At 37.7% G+C, this 19,279-nt stretch overlaps 2 protein-coding genes across 4 annotated transcripts in view; both read left to right on the top strand.

Moving 5' to 3' along the window:
- The window catches only part of insrb (insulin receptor b), an 84,837-nt gene extending 76,209 nt beyond the window's left edge, over window positions 1-8,628 (top strand). The window contains exons 23-24 of one of the 2 annotated variants that reach the window (XR_015096573.1): window positions 796-2,641; window positions 5,610-8,628. Coding sequence is in view for 1 of the 2 variants with exons in the window: in XM_086090301.1 (XP_085946427.1) it covers window positions 796-1,150 (355 nt within the window). In the remaining variant the exon portion in view is untranslated. Of the gene's footprint in view, window positions 1-795 lie in introns of both variants that reach the window. The other variant, XM_086090301.1, reaches the window with a different exon arrangement.
- A 657-nt stretch (window positions 8,629-9,285) lies between these two features.
- Window positions 9,286-19,279, top strand: part of arhgef18b (rho/rac guanine nucleotide exchange factor (GEF) 18b) — a 51,814-nt gene continuing 41,820 nt past the window's right edge. For both annotated transcript variants that reach the window (XM_086089795.1, XM_086089794.1), the window contains exons 1-4: window positions 9,286-9,369; window positions 11,680-11,817; window positions 16,830-16,996; window positions 18,699-19,207. In XM_086089795.1, coding sequence (XP_085945921.1) covers window positions 11,742-11,817; window positions 16,830-16,996; window positions 18,699-19,207 — 752 coding nt within the window. In that variant the 5' untranslated portion in view covers window positions 9,286-9,369; window positions 11,680-11,741. The remainder of the gene's footprint in view (window positions 9,370-11,679; window positions 11,818-16,829; window positions 16,997-18,698; window positions 19,208-19,279) is intronic.

Genomic DNA, 19,279 nt, shown 5'->3' with positions numbered 1-19,279 from the left:
ATTTTTTGGGGGGGGGGGGGGGGGGTCGAAACTAACAAACGTATGTTACGCAATATGCATCAATAATCGTGTCCAAAATCATACATTATATGATTAACCTGTCGCGGTCGATTTTTGTTGGCCTAAAAAGCAGGATTACAGCAGACAATGACATTGAATCATTGTCAACAAAAAAATAGGCTGAAATATAGCACTTCCTGTTTTGTTGTTTTTCTTTTAAATGTACACCTTCTCAAGGTAAATAAGTGTGCCGCCATCCAGTGGGCAACAGTGGAATGACACCGGATATAAGTAACTTTAAAAAAACTAATTCTGCAAAATAGAGGGACCATGAGTAAGAGGATTAGGGCAAGTGAAGAGAGAGAAAAAAAGTTTGGCAGGGTTTTGACTTTATTCTCAGAATTCTGACTTTAAAGTGAGAATTGTCACCTTTCTCACTTTTTGGCACAATTGTCACTTTAAAGTGAAAATTCTGACTTTAGTCTAATAATTCTGACTTTAAAGTGAGAATTCTGAGAATCAAGTAAAAGTGGTTAAAGTCTGACTTTAAAGTAAGAGATAAAAGTCAGAACTCTGACTTGAGTCTCAGATTTCTCACTTTAAAGTCAGAATTCTGAATTATGACTTAAAAGTGAGAATTCTGAGAATAATTTGAGAATCCTGCCCAACTTTTTTCTCTCTCGCTTCACTGGCCCTAATCCTCTTCCGTACATGATGATGGGGGCGGGGTTTACTATATTTCGGTAAATGTGATTCCACCAGCTAATTTGTGAGCTTTCTGTTTCCATCATTTAGGCACAACTTAATGCAGATGTGCTGGCAGTACAATCCCAAAATGCGGCCGATGTTCCACGAGATCATCGAGATGCTGCGGGAGGACCTGCACCCGTCTTTCCGGGAGGTCTCCTTCTTCTACAGCGAGGAGAACAAGATCCCCGAGACGGAGGAGTTCGACTTGGACCTGGACAACATGGAGAGCATCCCCCTGGACCCTTCCTCGTACTCACAGAGAGAGGAGAACTTAGGCAGGGACGGCGGGCCCTCTGTGGCCCTGAGGGGGAACTACGAGGAGCACGTCCCCTACACACACATGAACGGTGGCAAGAAAAACGGACGGATTTTATCGTTGCCCAGATCCAGCCCTTCCTAACATTTCCTGTTGTCCCGAAAGAACTCGCCGAACTGGCCCGACCTCAACCTCTTCCTTCTTTTCTCTCGGAATCCTTCAAGTTCCTCCTTGTCGTACTCTTGAAGAAGAACTTCTCAACACACACGCACAGATCTCAGGACTTTTACTTTTTCTTCCTCATGACTGCCAAACAGGCGATCAAGGGATGCAAAACAGCACATCATGGGTCTTTCTGCTATCATCATCATCATCATCATCATCATCATCATCATCGTCGTGTTTCCAGGACGCTTTTTGGATGAAACGGAGGAGAATAAAAGAACTGTGAACGCGAGGAACCTTCGACAACCACAAGGCTGCTCTTGAACGACGGGGCTCTCCCTTTCCAATGGGCGTTCCCTTCCTTCTCCCGACTCAAGTCTTTCTACTCAGATCGTGGCCTTTGGATACGTGGCCTATACAGAAAGAGAAGCGTTTTTCCGCGCTCGTCTTCGTTCCCTTTTGACAATAAAATTCATTTCACTTTGGAGACGGTGGGATGAGTTGATGAGAGAACAAACATCTAATCCCCGAGGAAGCTCGGGTCTTTTGCTTTTGTTTGTTTTTTCTTCTGGTTCTGCAGAATTCCAAAACGACACACATATTCATCGGGTGAATAGTTTTAATTTATTTGCTTTTCTCGTCGTTTTCTCTCTTTTCTATCAGTGTCCTCACTTATATGGCTGAAGGATATTTAAACAGTTAAGAATTGGACAAAGGAGTTCCTCAGACTGACCAATAGCTGCTGCTTTGATATATTTTACTAGGTATAGAAATATGAGAATTTATATAATATATATAGTATATATGGAATATTGGTATTAATGTACCAACATTTTATATATATAATATATGAATCGATGTTTTTGTATATAGTTCATATTTGTAATATTTTTCATCAAAAGCTTTGTTAGTATCTAGATTTTATTTTTTTGCCAATGTTTTTCCTTGAAATGTTTTTATTTTTATAGCCCCCGATATCCCACTAATCTGCCATCAGTGCTCTCTCCTCTCGCAGTGTGACCACCCGGAGGGGAAATAACTTCAACCCACTCGATCCTTTCTCCTTTTTTTTATTCTTCTTCTTGTTATTAAGCCCCCCTCGGATCCTCTCTCTGTACGAAGAGGAGACTTTTTTTTTTTTACAACCATAACAAAAAACACACAAAAGAGCTTTACAAAAAAGGGGGGGGGGTGAGGTCTGATCACACTTCGGTTTGATGAATGTACTTCCTTTCTGACAGCAACACAAGTCCAGTGTTAGTCAGAAGGTTCCGAGTGTCCTGAGTTGGGTTTGCCTGTGTGATCATCAGAATTTACAATCAGGCCTAATATCGGATGTCTCCTTGTTGGGTTTTTGCCTCTGCATTGTTTCTCCCTTCACCTGCTGCCCAATCCCTCCCCAAGCCCCGAGCAATGGCCACAAAGTTCCAGCAGGTGGTGGAGACAGATGATCTTCTTGAGCGAGGGCGCGTGAGTTCATTGTTTTCTTCAGTTTATCTTTTCGCAACATCACCAAATCGGATCGGCAATTTTGATCATTTAATGAAACTGTAATTTAGCAACTCTTCATCCACGTGGAGCACTTAAGAAAATCCCAAAGATATCCAGTAGTATGCATTGTGGTTGTCTTATGGCCCCTTTTCCACGGCACGGGCTCCCCATTGATGTTTTTCCAACACTGGTAACGTAAATCACTGCTTGTTGCTCATTGGTGGAGGATTTTGTTAACATCCGCTCACCTTGTTGCAGTGCCTTAGCTATGGACGCTGCAGTGTGCCCTCAGTCTCTGGAAAACAGGGAGCGAGTAAAAAAGAAAAAAGAAAAAAAAGGGATGCACCTTGTGCTTGTTCTGACTGAAGCTTTGTTGCTTATTTGATGCAGTAGAAAACCCAAGAGAGGCGAGTGGACAAGCGTCGCGAGTCCACTCAGGTCTAACATTGTGTTATTTACTCGAGTAGCATTTTCTCTTAAACTTTTTTTTCATTTGACCACGTCTCCCCTTTTAAAGACTCTTAATGAATTCACCCATATCGGTCAACGAGCGAACCGACAACCGCGGCCCCCGATGGGGCCCGGTAGCGTTCGGCAGCTTTGCGAGAAGCCCGCAAGTGTCCGACTCTTTGGAAAGCCCTTCTGTTTTATACCAGTGCCTTCTCCAGCTTGGAGTTGCCCAGCATCATTGGGGTGTTCTGAGGAGGGAGAGCTGAGAGAAATCTCGGGCTGTTGTAAATGATGTGTGATGTGGTTACAAATATGAGAAGAAGAAAAAAAAAGGATTTCATGCATGACATAAACATGGTGGACTTGAGCTGTGTCACACTAACAGTGTTTCCCAACCATTTGACCTGAGATAATTCCCACCAAACAAAAAATGTCACTAAAATATATTCGGGTGTCAAAATGAGTTCATTTGAAGTCGCTTTAATGCCGCTATATTTTTTTTTAAGCTTACTTACTTACTACGCCTGTACTAGGGGTATCCAGTCGCAACGCAGCAGACATGTCCACGTCAAAATTTAGCAGTAATAATTTAATAATAATCCATATATTTGTGAAGACTGGGGTCAAGTTGTTTTTTACCATTTAAAAAATGTGTAGAATTTCACAAGTTACTTCATGTTAAAGATTAGATAACTCTTAATATGAAAAGAAAAATGCACTGAGCTGTCTGCCATCTAGTGGCAGAAAATGACAGCAACACAAATCAATATCACACTCGTTTTTTTTTACACTACAGTACATCTTTTTAATTTTAACTCAATTTTATGAATTATGAAATTACTGTATCAATGATTAAAATGCAGCCATATTTGTATTTGTTTATTTTTTCCACTTTTATGTTAACAAGAGTATGAAAACGTATTGTACATTTACATCAGATAAAAAAAATGTGTGCTTAATTGTGAGTTAACTAGTGAAGTCATGTGATTAATTATTAATTATAAAAAATAAAATGTTATTTAATTATAAATAAAAATGAATCGCCTAACGGCTGACAAACCCTAAAATAAAAGTCGCACCTGTCAAAAACATGCATCATCAAGATGAAAAAACGTACACTCTATGTCGCATTCTTAAAACAAAAAAAACAGACCAAAAACTGTCAATGAAAATTCTCATTCCCTATTCGGCGTTGACGGCAAATGAATTCCAGTTAGAATTGAAAACTTCTTCTCTATCCAGAAACATTTTTCTTTTTAGTTTAAAATGTCTTACTTAAGTAACAACCCATTGTCGCACTGTGGCCCAAAATGGAATCCTGGTTGGTTATTGCGCCTTTTGTTACCATGAATAGTAAATCCTTGTTGTGGCGGATGTTGCATGCTAACTAGCGAGCTAGCTGTAGAGACGCTAAACTATGAAAACAAGTACGAAAAATATGCTGCACACAAATTTACTGACTCGCTGTGAAATCTGAGCCTGTTCATCCGGTTAACACAAATTTTGCTCTGTTGTCGGAATGGCAACAGTGGCTATGCGGATTATGTGAAACTTCTGCCCTCTGGTGGAAGAGCATTTAATTGCTCTTCTGTCACTGGCGTGTAGAGATGAACAAAAATACATTATCTACAGAATTCGAAATAAATATTTTTGGACTAATAAAATGTAATTGGCAGGGCACAGTGGTTGGGAATCACTGCGCTATCATATAATATAGTACGTAACTCAGCGCTGTTTGGCTTTCCGATGCCTGTCAAGTCACTGTGAACGGCTCCATTCTTCGTCGTATGAAAGAACGTGTACACAGCTCTCGGACACTTGGCGGCATATGCAATTCCTCATCAAGATGGTGCCCGAACTTGTAGATATTTATTTTGGTACAGTCAAGAGCAAAGCGGTTTGCATCCGAGTGGAGCATTTAAAAAAAAAAAAAAGTGGAGTTGTGAGGGTGGAGCGATGCCGAGTCCTGTTTGTCGTTGAGGAATGTTTGTTTGTCGTTTATCATCATCGTGGTTGTTGTGGTTAATGTTGTCTTGGTGGAAGTCTACCTCAGTGCACGCGGAGGAATCACACCAGACGCTCACCTGACATCGTCTTCTGTCTGCTTCCTGCCTTATGCTCCTTCCATACAAAAGTTGATTACACACAAACTTCTTCTTTTTTTTTTATCTAATGTACTACAGCTCATTAAAAATAACTTCGGTCCTCTTTTCCCTAGAAAGACTAATCTTTTGTTTTTGGACCTTTTGTGTGGTCAGAGGAAATTTTGTATGGGCTGCCTGTGATTTTCTTGTCTTTTGTCTACTGTGAATAGCAAGAGAATAACGTTGTGTGTATCGGGTGCGTATGTACAGTTGAGGCTGGTTTCAAAGAAGAGAAGCAGGCGCTTGGCCCCCACCACCACCACCAAACAAGACTGGGACAATCCTGTGTGCCATATAAACTCCAAACAGATGTAGAAAATCTCGATTGTAACCTTTTTTTTTTTTTTTTTAAGTCTCAGGGAGGCGTCCTGATGCTCGGAGGAGGATGAAGAAGAGATACACCTTAGCTACCTTTGATATCAGTTGTGACTGAAGAGAAAGTTCTCAGCACCCTTCTAAAAATGGACACGATAAGGCCCCCCCCCCCCCTCTCTCTCTCTCCCGACTTCGATCTCCTCTTTTCACCACGTGGACATCCTCTCTGCTTTTGGAGACAATCAGGAAAAGCTTCAGCTCACTCTGACGTCACGCGGCTTGGACTGGCCCCCTAGTGGCCAGATGGGAGCATTGCAAAGCAAACCCGCCACAATAGTGCCTTGCTTTGACCCCGCTGAGGACCTCCGCGTATGAAACGAAACCACATCAAATCTGCTTTTCTAAACCAATTCTGTGCTCGTCATACTGTTTGATGAGAGAATATTATTATTTGGGATTATTATGACCGATGATTTGTACCAAAAAAAAAAAAAAAGAAACAAATGGAACTTTTGTGTCTGCTCTGCTAAACTCACTTCATGCATGGCAAAAGGAATGATGCATAACCAGCGGATAGCTTCTTTATGTGACCTTAAAAAAGTGTGTATATATGTATATGTGCGTGTATTGTATACACATATATACATATATATTACAAACAATCGAACTCAATTGTCAGCACATGCCAAAACTCATCAGATCTGTCCCAATATGGTGGTTGCCATTGCGGAAGTGAATCCTGACATTCAGAAAAATAAGCTGATTAAGTCGCTATTAACTGTAAATAGCGGTGCATCCCCTCCCTCCCTCCTTCCTCCCTCCTTCCTCTTCTTCTGCCCGGAAAAGTGAAAGCAGTTGATTTAGGGACGTTTGCTCTGTTCATGAACTTGTCAACAACAACAGAAAGAATGAAGGGCTTGCTCATATCTTTCGGGTTGCCAAGGATATTTTTTTCTGCGAGAATTAATGGGAATTAACAGGCAATTAAGCAGTATGTTTTTATTTTTTAACCGTTTATAAATAGCTTGTGAAAAGTTCATAGCAGATTAAATGTGCATGCCTTAATATCTTTCCGAATGATTCAGTACAATTCAGTGGGTTTCCATTTACAATATGAACAACTTTGTCAGTAATTACTCTTTAACTGTGGCATTTCCTTCAAAGTTATTCTCCCATAAACGTCGATTCAAGGTGCATCTTGATATATTCTAAAATGAACCGATTCGATTTGATGCACTCAAATCGTTCAAATCAGAACTGACTTTCCAATTTTAAGCGTTTTTTTTATTACGGCCATAAGTTCCATACGTAGTTTGCATACAAGTTATAGAGTCTCTCTCGCTCTCAATATTAATTGTTTTTATTAAAAAATATTTCCCATTACAGACCAGCTCGTCAAAGTTCCACTTGCTGTTAATTTTCCATTAATTCCCGTTGAAATTGTCCACATTTCAAAATCCCTTGATCGATTTTTGTAAGCCCGCTCGTATGTCCGTGCAGGTTGAGAACAAAGCATTTGTATGTTATTTTTCTTCGTTCTAAAGAAGAAAAAAAAAGTATTACCTTTTTAGAGAGATGCTGATTTCTATTATTTTTTTTTCTTAGCCAAAGTAGGGAGGGCAAACACAATGACCTTTTTTTTTTTTTTTTTTTTTTTCTTACTGTAAACTTTTACTACTCTTGTACATTATGAATTTGTTATTGTGTGTATATAACTTAATTTTGGTTGTTTTCTAAATCAAGAGGATATTTTTTTTGTCGTCATCATTGTTGTTGATGATGACGCAGCCCACTACACTTCACAGGAGGAAAGCCTGTGGAAACACACATGGACCGTACACACTTTATACCCCCCCCCCCCCCCCCCCAACCTGCTTCCACAGCAGACCCGAACGCATCACTGAGGCATGTTTAGTTCATGTTTTTCTTTTATCGGGCTAAATAATGTGTAAACTGGACGAGACCACTGCACAACCTTTAGAAAGGGAGGAAGATGAGTGATGAAATAAGCTATAAAGATGGTTCAACCACCTTTTTTTTTCGCCCCCCTCCCCAAGTTGCAAAGCCGAAATGTGACGGCTGCTTAAGGCGTTGAATTGATTTTTATATGAAAAAAACGAAACAAGTACTGCTGATGAGTGGTGAGATGATATTTCCTATTTGTCTTATGCGTTATGGACAGATGGATGTCTGTCCAGTGGTCTGCTTCAGTTTCACACAGCAGTACTTTTACTATTTTGGGCGTGTTGTCTCCCGGGTGCACATACAAGACGCTTGTAGTGGCCAACATGCTGTGTTGTCGTCGTCGTCGTCGTCGTCGTCGTCGTCGTCGTCATGCAGGTTACCTCTTTGTTGTTCATCTTTGTTCATGCTGATGTGTTCATTTTTTTTTGACATAATGTTGTGTATACGTTCCTGTTGTGAGTCTGCGGCATGTATGTATGTTTGTATAGTCCAAACCCGGAGAGATCGCTTCATCCCTCACACTGGATCCAAATGTGCCATTATCTTTATGTATTGCATATATCAACACACACACGTACACACACACACACACACACACATTTGTCTTTGTATCATCGTGGGGACATTGCATTGACTTGATGCATTTCCTAGCCCCTTCCCCTAACCCCAACCATCAAAAATGATTGCCTACCCCCATTCCTTACCCTAACCTCAACCATAACCCAATTCAAACCTGGACTCTAAAACCAAGTTTTGACCCTCAAAAAGAGGTCCCCACAATTTCAAGTTGGGCCCCACAATGAACCTGGAAAAACACGTGTGCATTGGCCCCACAATGTAGCAAAGACAAAAACACACACACGCAGAATTACATGATGCATATTGTACAGGATCAAAAACAAAAGACAAAAATGTGCCATGACTAAATGAAACGCTTGACAATTTATTTTTTCTATGTTTTCAAAAGGAGAGCCAAGTAGTGACATGTACAGAAAATGTTGCAATGATATGAAAATACAAATTTTGCTGTGTGTAAATTATTCAACAATTAACTGTTTATATTAAAATTATGAATAAAATTATTGGAGAATATGTCTTTTCTCTCACTTGTGTTGTATGTGTACGTTAAACAATATAGGTTATTTGTGTTGTGGTTTTTTGTTTGTTTGTTTTTTTCATGTTCATCGTAAATTTCTTAAAATGGTATGAAAGGAATTTGAAAATGGAAGCGTTCCCTTATATGTACTTAATTAAAGCGCTATAATAATTAATTTATAAGTATACTAATCTTTAAAACATACATATTTTGATCTCAAACACTTTTAATAACATTTAAAACCTACATATACACAACATATTTAATCATTTCTGTCCTCTTAAAAATACAGTAAACGGCTTCCAACTAAGCATGTAGATGCTCAGTAACTAGTCAACCGTTGAAATGCATTGCGTGAATATATTGATGTCTGTAGTGCACAGTGACTATTTTTGTTTTAATTAACATTTGTGGCCATAAATCTATTATAAAGTGGAAAAAATACATTAAGAGTAGTTACTGTAGCTTAGTATACACACTATTGTAGTCGACGTGACAAAAACAACAAACGACTATATACCACATGAACCACGTTGCTTGAGCGGACGTGCATAAAGCTACAATTTGCACATCAGATATGATGTGCGCGTGAGGAAAGCCACACCGTGACAAGAAGACAATTCGTTGTACTTTTGTGCAGAACGACACAAAGAGGAAACTGCACTGACTCAATCTCTGCCTGTCACTAGTCATCGCCGTCAGTTGGTGCGAGGACGAACGAAGTCAAGAAAAACAGTGTAAGTACGTACGTAATCTTTGATGTATGCTAAAAAAATGAGTGTCGCTGCGTTCTTTTTTTGTTGAAAAAGTGAGGCGTCTTGTATGTGAGAATGTTTTTGTGGCTGCCCTCTCTTGTGGGAAAGTGCTGAGACTTTTTTCCACTCCATGTGCACTCGACTCAACTTGACACTCATCCTGCGTATTATACAAGAAAAAAAAAGGTGGCCACCATTTAGTTGCCAGCTTTGAAATGTATCATATCGGTACAGTTTCGTTTTACACATACATTCTTGTTGTTTTTTTTCTTCTTCCCCGTACAGAATAGATGAGAATATAATTATTTACTGGTCTAACGCCTTTCATAACTCACTTCCTTTTTTTTCTGACGTGTCATTTTACTAAAATTGCATAATCTTTTAAATGGGAATTATGTTTTCTTTTCTTTTACCTTCTAAGTTCGAATCTTCATTGGCGTTGCACACATCAGGCAAAATAGGCCTGCTACTGAATTGCAAGCGGGAGCTTCATTTTTATTGGGCTGTCAGTCACAGTAAATTGTGTACGTAATGTATTTTGTTGATCAGCAAGCAGACACGAGTTTTTGCTATTTGTTGTGGAATTTGAGTTACACAGCAAAATCCCCTTATGTTCGATGTGCCCCCACTAGTCTTAACAGGGCTCATTAATATTGCGTTTGTGGAATATGAATTAAGCAGCGAAATCCAACGTTTTTTATGTTTTATTTATTTATTAATTCATACTCCAACATCCAATTCAAACTGAGCACATAAACCTGAACGGTGCTGTTAAACAAGACCCAAGAAAAAGAAAACACACAAAACAAACAACAAACAAAACAGAAACAAAAAAAGCCCAAAATCAGACTTTTCAATCATCAAATATATATTTTTAAAGTTATGAAATACCAACAAGGCTTGCTTCAAATCAAACGTTTTTATCCATTTTGTCATTTAAACTGTCCATTGAAAATGACATCACAGTTACTCAGGGTTTATGGTTTTCGTGGGACTTCTCCAACTTCATACCAGGAAGTGTGTATGGGAACGCCCCTTTGAACTCGGAAGTCCCATTTGCGAAATCGGAGTGTGTGTGTGTGTGGGGGGGGGGGGGGGGTCTTAAAGAAGTTGGAGAATCCAAGTGTGTTATCACCGTCTTCCTACCTTCCTCGAATGCAGCATTAGGTCATGACTAATCATGGCTCACCTGTTTTCCACTGACCTGAATATATGACTGGATAGCCAATAGGACAAGACTCTTGAAGCCGCGAGGCCGCCATATTGCTCCTCCCAAGAAATGTTTCTCGGTATACGATCCGATACATTTACAGTATCAAGATTGGAGAACATTTGAGACAGTACGTAATAGAAACAGCATGATGATTTATGATGTTTGAAACTTGTTAAACATAAACAAGAGTACTTTATTTTACAACTTGCCTTAGATACATGTATAAATTATGTGCTTAATGATGTTTACAGGAGGAAACTTGTATATATATTTTTTAAATGAAAGAATTATAACTTTAATTCAACAAAAGATGCCTCTGCCAAATCTAATATCAGGGTCTAAGGAACTGAGAAAAAGGGGGTCTTCAAAGCAGCACATACCATCCACTTGTTAATTATTATTTTTTTACTTGTTAAAAAATAGTGACATTAGCTTTTCTTAGTATAATGTAGGCTTAAATACAAAAGCATAACCAGAGCTAGCTTACAATTTCATCATTGTAGGCTGCCACATGCCACCAGACATCTTACACCATTTGTCCGCTCATGTGCGCAGATGACGACAGACGTGTTTCGCCAGTCACACTTGGCTTCTTCTGACTAAGCAATCAGAAGACACCCCCCCCCCCAAAAAAAAGATGACGTAATTTTGGGCCCTCTCAGGATGAATTTGAAATCTGAACGGTTAAAGCAACAAATTGCAAAATGAGTTTACGTCACATCAAACACGCAAAGTTATTCTGAAGGTCCGGGGCAGGTTAGATTGATATGGCAACACATAGAGGCTGAAATCTGATTGGACGATAAATCTAACAGCCAAGAGAAAACTACGAAATGAAGAAAACTTGTTCGGAAGACATTTTAACTGCTTCTGATCATGTTTAAGCTAACAGAAAATGACTTGCTGCCTCTGTTAACCACTGTTATTTTTCTTCTTCTTTTTTTTTAATCCAGCTCTTGTATTGGATGTGATTAGTTTGAGATAATCCCTGAGAGCAGCAGCAAACCCCCTCGTGCTCTCCTCCCCTCACGTTTACTCCTCCTCTTCTTCTTCTACTACCCCCTCCTCCTCTTCCTCAGCCGCTGGTACCACCGCAGCAGTAGCGTTTCACAGTTCCAGCTGACCACAGCGCGCTGCTCACATGGCTGACGCTCCGCTCAACAACTCCTGGCCCTCCTTCTCCAAACTCTGGATGAAGAGGTGGTCCTTCAAGAGAGGTACGGCTCCAACTTTGCTCACTTTGGCTGACCTTTGTTGACCTCTATGGCTCTATGGTGAAGGAAGTACAATCATGTTTAATGGAATGAAATCAATTCGCATGCAAACGCACTTTTTTGGAGGACAAGCAAGCACAGTTCTCATGTCGTTATGTGATGGGTGGCAGTTGTGTCACAAATATGTGTTAGCATCAGCGCTATATGACTGAGCAGAAGCAAACAGGAAGTGTTAGGTGTGCTTTCATGCACGAGCTAGACCATCAAAGCTCTTTTGACAGCATCTTCCATGCGCACACTCACGCGCGTGTGCCCACATATGCGCGCGCGTGTGTATGTGGCTTGTTAAAAACATATCTGATAACTATGAAAATTTAGTGCTTTTCTATCACTTTGTATCAAATACATTAAAAAAGCCTGGGGAAAAAAATGCTATTATGCTAGTAATGACTTTTTGGTTTTTGCTTTATTCAATTATTTTATATTAAAAAAAAAACATGAAAATATTTAAATTTTTAATGAACCAATATATATATATATTTATATTTTCTATATAATATCTGATTACAATATGACAATTCAGTGCTCTTTTATCACTATCAAAAGCAAAAAAAAAATATTTTAATGCAGTAGAAATGTAGCCCGAATTAAAATAAATAAATAAATAAATGCTATTATGCGTTATTATATATATATATATATATATATAATGTATTAGAAATATTTGAATTTTTATTTAACAAATATTTATCTGTTGTTTTTTTATATATGATAACTTTTTAATTAAAATGGTAAGTTAAATTAAAATGTAAAAGCAACCATAATGCTTTTACAATTTTTTTATTAAAGTTTATTTTTTACTTGTATTCATTTTTTATTTAAAAACAGAAAAAAGCCAAATCATTTTATATTAAAAATTAAAACTCAAACATAATTTTCTTGAAAAACATCAATTGATTGATTAAAATGGATACAGTTTACAGTTTACAGTACAAATGCCTTCTTGCTGTTCTTTATTTATTCTTTACTTTTTTTATTTTAACAACTTGTACCGTGTTTGTGCTCTGTCCGTTGGAAGCTGGCCATGTTGTGCAGTTTCCAGTGCCTACAGATCACATTTGTGTTCCCAACCACGTTGTGGGTGCAAAGTGGTTGAAATTGCCCACATCAGTTGAATCGGTATAAAAATGTACCCGTCGTGGTTATTTGGAAAACGCAAAAAAAAAAAAAAAAAAAAAAACTCCTCTGTGGAGGTAACCATCAAGTGATAAATTTTGACTCACATGACGACCATCAAGTTCCTCTTATGATTGTCATGCTGCTCCGCGCACAGATGAACGTGTTGCTTGTTATTTCCCTTTTGTTCTTTTGCTTTTACGACTTTATGACAACATCAACAATAATAATGGTTGATTTTGTTATTAGGATTTGAAGTATTTATTTATTTATTGCAGTATATTTTACAAAAATGCAGTGTAAGCGCTCTTATTCCTACCTTAAGTCATTCACTGCCATTGACGGCTTTAGACGTCAAAAAATCATTTGAACTATTTTTTATTAGTTTAACATTTTTCCACTTTTGTTAACAAGAGTATAAAAACCTAGAAAAAAGTTTTTATTGTACATTTAGAACAGTTGTAAAATTTGTGATTAAACAAGAGTTAACTTGAAGTCATGCGATTAATTACAATTAAACTTTTAATCGCCTGATGACCTAATTTTTAATAATCTTTTCTTTTTTGAAAAAAAGATTATTTAAAAAGAAGAAAAAATTATAAAAAATTAGGGCTTCAGGCGATTACATTTTTAAATTGTAATTAATCACATGACTTCAATAGTTAACTCACGATTAATGACAAATTTTGTATCTGGTCTAAATAAACAATATTTTTTTCTCTAGGTTTTCATACTCTTGTCAACAAAAATGGGAAAAAATGTTAAACTAATATAAATAGTTAAAATGAATTTTTGACATCTATAACTGTTAATGGCAGTGAATGAGTTAAAAGTCCCCCTTAAACATTTCTTGACAATAATTTGTTATATGTGACCTCACTAGTCTAAACATTGCTTTCTGATTAATATTACATTTGTGGAATAAAAGTTATGAAGCAATTCAGTGGGCGGCCATTTTGCAACTTGCTGTCAACTGCAGATGACATCACACTTGCTCGGGGCTCAGGCAACGACCAATCACAGCTCACCGTTTTCTGAAGCTGAGCCGTGATTGGTTCTTACCTGAGACCTGAGCAACTATGATGTCATCTTCAGTCGACAGCGAGTGGCAAAATGGCCGCCCCCTGAGATGGATAAAAACGGCTGGATTTTGCTTCATAACTCATATTCCACAAATGTAATATTAATAAGAATGTAGTGAGGTCACATATAGCATATTATTGTTAAAAAAAACTTTTTTGAGGTTGTACTTCCTCTTTGATCAAAAACATGCTAGCTCTAAAGGACAGATAGGCTGTCAGCTGCCAAAAATAACTTTTTGTGAGTTGTGTACATATAATAACATATTTTCACGCGAGTTCAACCACATTAAGGATACAAAAGAGGAAACATGAAATAGATAAACTTGTAAAACAAAGTTGGCAACCCCCCCCCATTCAATGCGATGTCTCGGGAGACTTTGTAAAAGTGATTTACCATTGATGACATTGAATTCAGCAGCAGATCACTTTCAGTGAGGTGGAGACTCAGCTGACAATAACAAGCCCACACACACACACACACACACACACGCGCGCGCGCGCACGTTTGATGGTGGTGTGATGTATTATCCATCACGCATGGGTGACCATAAAAGGCCTTTTCCAAGCTTGTTTACAAATGCGTGTGATTTAGTCATATAGAAAATCCAGTAGATGCACAGCACAGTATGTCAGCGTGTCTGCTGCTGCGTTTACATGGCAGCGTCTCTCTGGCTGCCATTTTCTCCTTTATTGCCGACTTTATGGCTGCCTTGCTCCGTCTGCATTCAATTTTATATAATGAAATCTGCTCTGATGAAGTTACTGTACGTTAATAGCACACGATGACAAAGAAAGACGGTACAGATGATAACGACGATATTAATGTACACAAAGTGAAGCGCAAACTGAATTTCTGCATTCGTCATAAATGGATTAGTTAGCTTCTGTTTTCTGTGGTTAAAATCATTTTTCCTAATGACTTCACTGAAAAAACTATCATCTAAATATGTTTTTGTTCTTTTTCTGCCAAGATATTTGCTCTTACCCGGCAGTTCTTGTGAGTGAAATACTATAACTCTGTATGGGGAACTATTCGAAATAAATTGCAATTTTATAATAAAAATGTTTTAATAATACAACAATAGATTGCAAGAAAAAAAAACTGGCAAAAAGTTGGAATTTTTCAGAAATAATTTGTAATAGTATGAGGAAAAAATTGAATTTACAAGTTTCATTTTTACATGAATAAAATGTCAGAATTTGAAAAATGTATATACAATTAATAAAAAAGAAATTTCCAATTTCAGAAAAAAATTAATGTATGTCCATGAAGTCAGAATACTACGAGAATAAAATATAAAAGATTTTTGTTTTATTACTATAAGAATCTAAATATTACGAGAAAAACACAGGTAATGATAATAAAGGTAGCATTGGAATATTTTAGGTAGGAATCGGCGAGTACTGATAGAGGTATCGTATCGAGCCGATACTAGGCCTTATTTCAGGGTAATTGGCTTTATGATGATACTAGAAAGTAGAAGAATAGAAAATTGCCATTAATTTCATGCAATTTTAAGGAGAAATGCTATATAGGAATACATATGTTTTTAAATGATCAATATTTTTTGGGAGAAATTTTGGGAGAAATTTTTGTACTTAGAGTTGAGTACTCATGATGTACCGGACTGCAAAAAAGTGGTATCAAACATCAGTAATTTTTGGTTATTAACTCATTCACTGCCATAAATTAATTTAAAAAAAGATTATTAAAAATTAGGGGCAAGAGGCGATTAAAAAATGTGATTGTAATTAATCGCATGACTTGACTAGTTAACTCACGATTAATCACAAATGTTATATCTGTTCTAAATGTACAATAAAAAAATTCTAGGTTAACAAAAGTGGGGAAAAAAAATTTAAATTAAAAGAAATAGTTCAAATGAATTTTTGACGTTTATAGATGTCAATGACAGTGAATTTATTTTTATTTTTTTTAAAGAAGAAAAGATAAAAAATTTGGGGTGTCAGGCAATTAAAGTTTTTAATCATAATTAATCACATGACTTCACTAGTTAACTCGCGATTAACCACAAATTTCATATCTGTTTTAAATGTGCAATAAAAAAAAATGCTAGGTTTTCATATTCTTGTTAACAAAAGTGGAAAAAAATGTTAAACTAATAGAAATAGTTCAAATAAATTTTTGCCGTCAATGGTAGTGAATGAGTTAAGCTTCACAAGGGGCTTTTCATAACAGAACCAGGTCTCACAATAATGAAGTTGAATTGGACACCAATGCAAACTGCAACCACAATAATAAATAATATATTACCAAAAAATAAGTTCACTATTTCCCCAGTGTGTCAAGTACTTTTTTCATGTTTCAGTTTTCCTCCAAATGAATAACTATGTTACAGTATATGACCTTTTGAGGAGAAAACAAAACGGGCCGGTCAACTGCGTTGAAGTAGAAAAAAAAAACGCCAAGAAGTGTGGAGCCAGCTTAGCCGGCTTAGTCTCCGGCTTGGCTTCACGGGAAACGCTCTTATGAAATAAGACTTACGTAAGCTGCCATAACTGTGACTTTCCCCTCTGCTGATGGTGTGGCTCAAGTCGCCACGGTAACCACGGTAACCTGGACGTGACGCTGTCATTAAAATATGAAAAAGGTTCCAACTTTTTTTTTTTCCCCCACATCTGAAATATACTATACGCACCCACGCGATCTAATCTATCAAAAACAATAGAAATTTCATAATGGTCACATGACGTGATCCCACCTTCCTGTTAACAGTTTCATCTGTTATTTTTCAGCCTCTGAGTGCAAGCCATACAGCGAACCAATTGGACAAACAAGCGGACATGTTAGTAAACAACCAAGTAGAAAACTGAGCGGTGGTCCCGCAGGCACGTCTTCGCCCTCTCCATCGCCTCCCTCCATCACTGAGGATGTCTTTTTTGGGGGCGCCAACGAGGATCAGGTATTTTTAAGCGCTTCATTTTTTAAATTTTATTTCCTTCACGACAATTTTTCTTTTCTATTTGAGTTTTTGTTATAAAGCTCAGTTAGTTCTAATGCCACAATATGTTTATTATTGGCTGATTGGCTGACGAGCAGTCCAGGGTGTGCCCTACCCGTCGCCTGCAGTCAGCTGGGATAGGCTCCAATTCAGCCATCACATTAATGAGAACAAGCGCTATCCAAAATGGAGGATGGATGAATGTTTATTATGATAGTTTGCAGTGGTGTACAAGTGCACTGCGTCATTTGGGGAAGTGTACCTAAAACCAAAATGTTAGAAAAAGCTGTCAGCATGATGCAGTGCAGTTAGACACTGTAAATGTAAATTGTGTGCCTAATGTTGTGGACAATGAATCAGGTCTTCTCAGTGGCGGGAAGACATGAAGGACAAATCAGGGGTGATTCGAGTATCAAGTGTTTAGGAGTGCTGAGTTCCTGGCCAACCAAGGTCAGTTTCACTTTTTTGTAAAAAACAACAACAACTTCATCCTCGCAGTTACGTAATGTTGAGTAGTGTAGCGTAGCATAGCATAGCATAGCATAGCATGGCTAGTGTAGCATAGCAAAACATAGCATAACATGACCCCCAAAAAATGGGGGGGGGGGTACAACAGTACTTTTGCCACCTATGGTCCTTTCCGTGCATTTAATCGAAATTCAATTACAATTTCAATTATTACCCTCCACAATTACAAAATCAGCATAGTCATAAAAAAATAATAATATTTTTAATACTAATTTTTGAGTTGTTTGAATTGATACATTTGAACCTTTTTTTAAATTGTAGTAAAACTATTACATTTTGTTTCATTCAAAAGTAACTTGCATAATTATAGTGTTTCAATTAATTTTCTTTGTCTTAATAATTTTTACATTTAAACATTTCCTTGTTTTGTACCAAAAAATAAATGATTGTCCTACTGCACAGTGCACATGCTACACTCCAACTTCAAGTTTTGGCCAGCATAAATACATATATATTATTTAAAATATATATTATTATAAATTCAGTTTGGTCCATAAGAAACTTAAAAATATATAGTGTTTAAATTTTTTTGAATTGGTCTTAATCCTATAAAGCCTGAACCATGAAATATATGAAAGAAAATTCTGATTTTTTTTTTTGTAAATAGAAATAATAATATATATTTTTATTAGTCCTTTTGAACAACATATGACGTTTGATTTGTGTCATATTTGATCAATTTATTCACAATGCTTTAAATTTGTACATTTATAACTGTCAAACAGACATATCAAACATATTAGTATTTCCAAAAATCAGAAAGTACATTTAATAAGTATAGGTGTCTCTCCTTTCTCAATTGGGGCGATTTTGGAAGGTCGCTGGAAAAGCCATCAGATGGGTGATACTGCCCTCTAATGGAGTATCCATGCAATGCATGTGTCAAATCATATACGTCAGGGTTTTAATGGGAAAAAATTGTTATAGTCATGAAATAGAGGGCTCAAAATGTCTTGTATTTAATATGATACGTTAGGCTATATAGGGTTAATATTTTCAAATGCTTAAACATTTTCTTGTTTTGTACCAAAAAAATTAATAATCGTTTGAATAATCGTGATTTCAATTCTTGCTAAAATAATCATGACTATTATTTTTTCAATAATCAAGCAGCCCTCGTCCTTTCCCTTTCCAGGATGCATCCTCTGTAGTGAGCGAGTCTGAGGTGAAAGGCGTGGAGGTGAGCAGCAGCATGGAGGACCTGCAGGGCCTCAGCTCTTCCTTTGGAGACTCGGACTACTTCAGAGACCTGGAGGTGAATCTTGACGGGCCTCTGAAAACCAGCAGCCCCGAGCTGACCTCCCAGACCGCAGCGCCCCATCTGACTGAGCTCGCGTCATCCGAGGAAGCGCCCGGCACCCTTGTGGTCACCCAGCTGAGCCCCAAACTCTTACCGAGCTGTGTGATTGACGGCCCCGACTCCTTAGGCCCGGGAGTTGGTCTTACGGTGACTATTAATCTGGACGGACTGTTGGGATCGATGGAAACACCTCACATGGAAACGGAATCACGTAACCATGGAAACACGATGCATTTAAATGGAGATGTTGAGGTTGACAGTTTTCCTAATTTAGTGAGATCCATGTCGACCTCTCGAAGACACAGCTGGGGCGTCCCCGTTGCACCCATCAACCTGGGACGAAGGTACAGATCTCATCATTTATTATCTGTACTTTAACATCAAATATTGCTTGTAGCCAGTATGCACTTTTTCTT

The sequence above is a fragment of the Leptonotus elevatus genome, chromosome 11, assembly GCF_054856555.1.
Source record: "Leptonotus elevatus isolate MCC_2025b chromosome 11, RoL_Lele_1.0, whole genome shotgun sequence".
Taxonomy (NCBI): Eukaryota; Metazoa; Chordata; class Actinopteri; order Syngnathiformes; family Syngnathidae; genus Leptonotus; species Leptonotus elevatus.
This window is presented reverse-complemented; position numbering and strand designations above follow the sequence as displayed.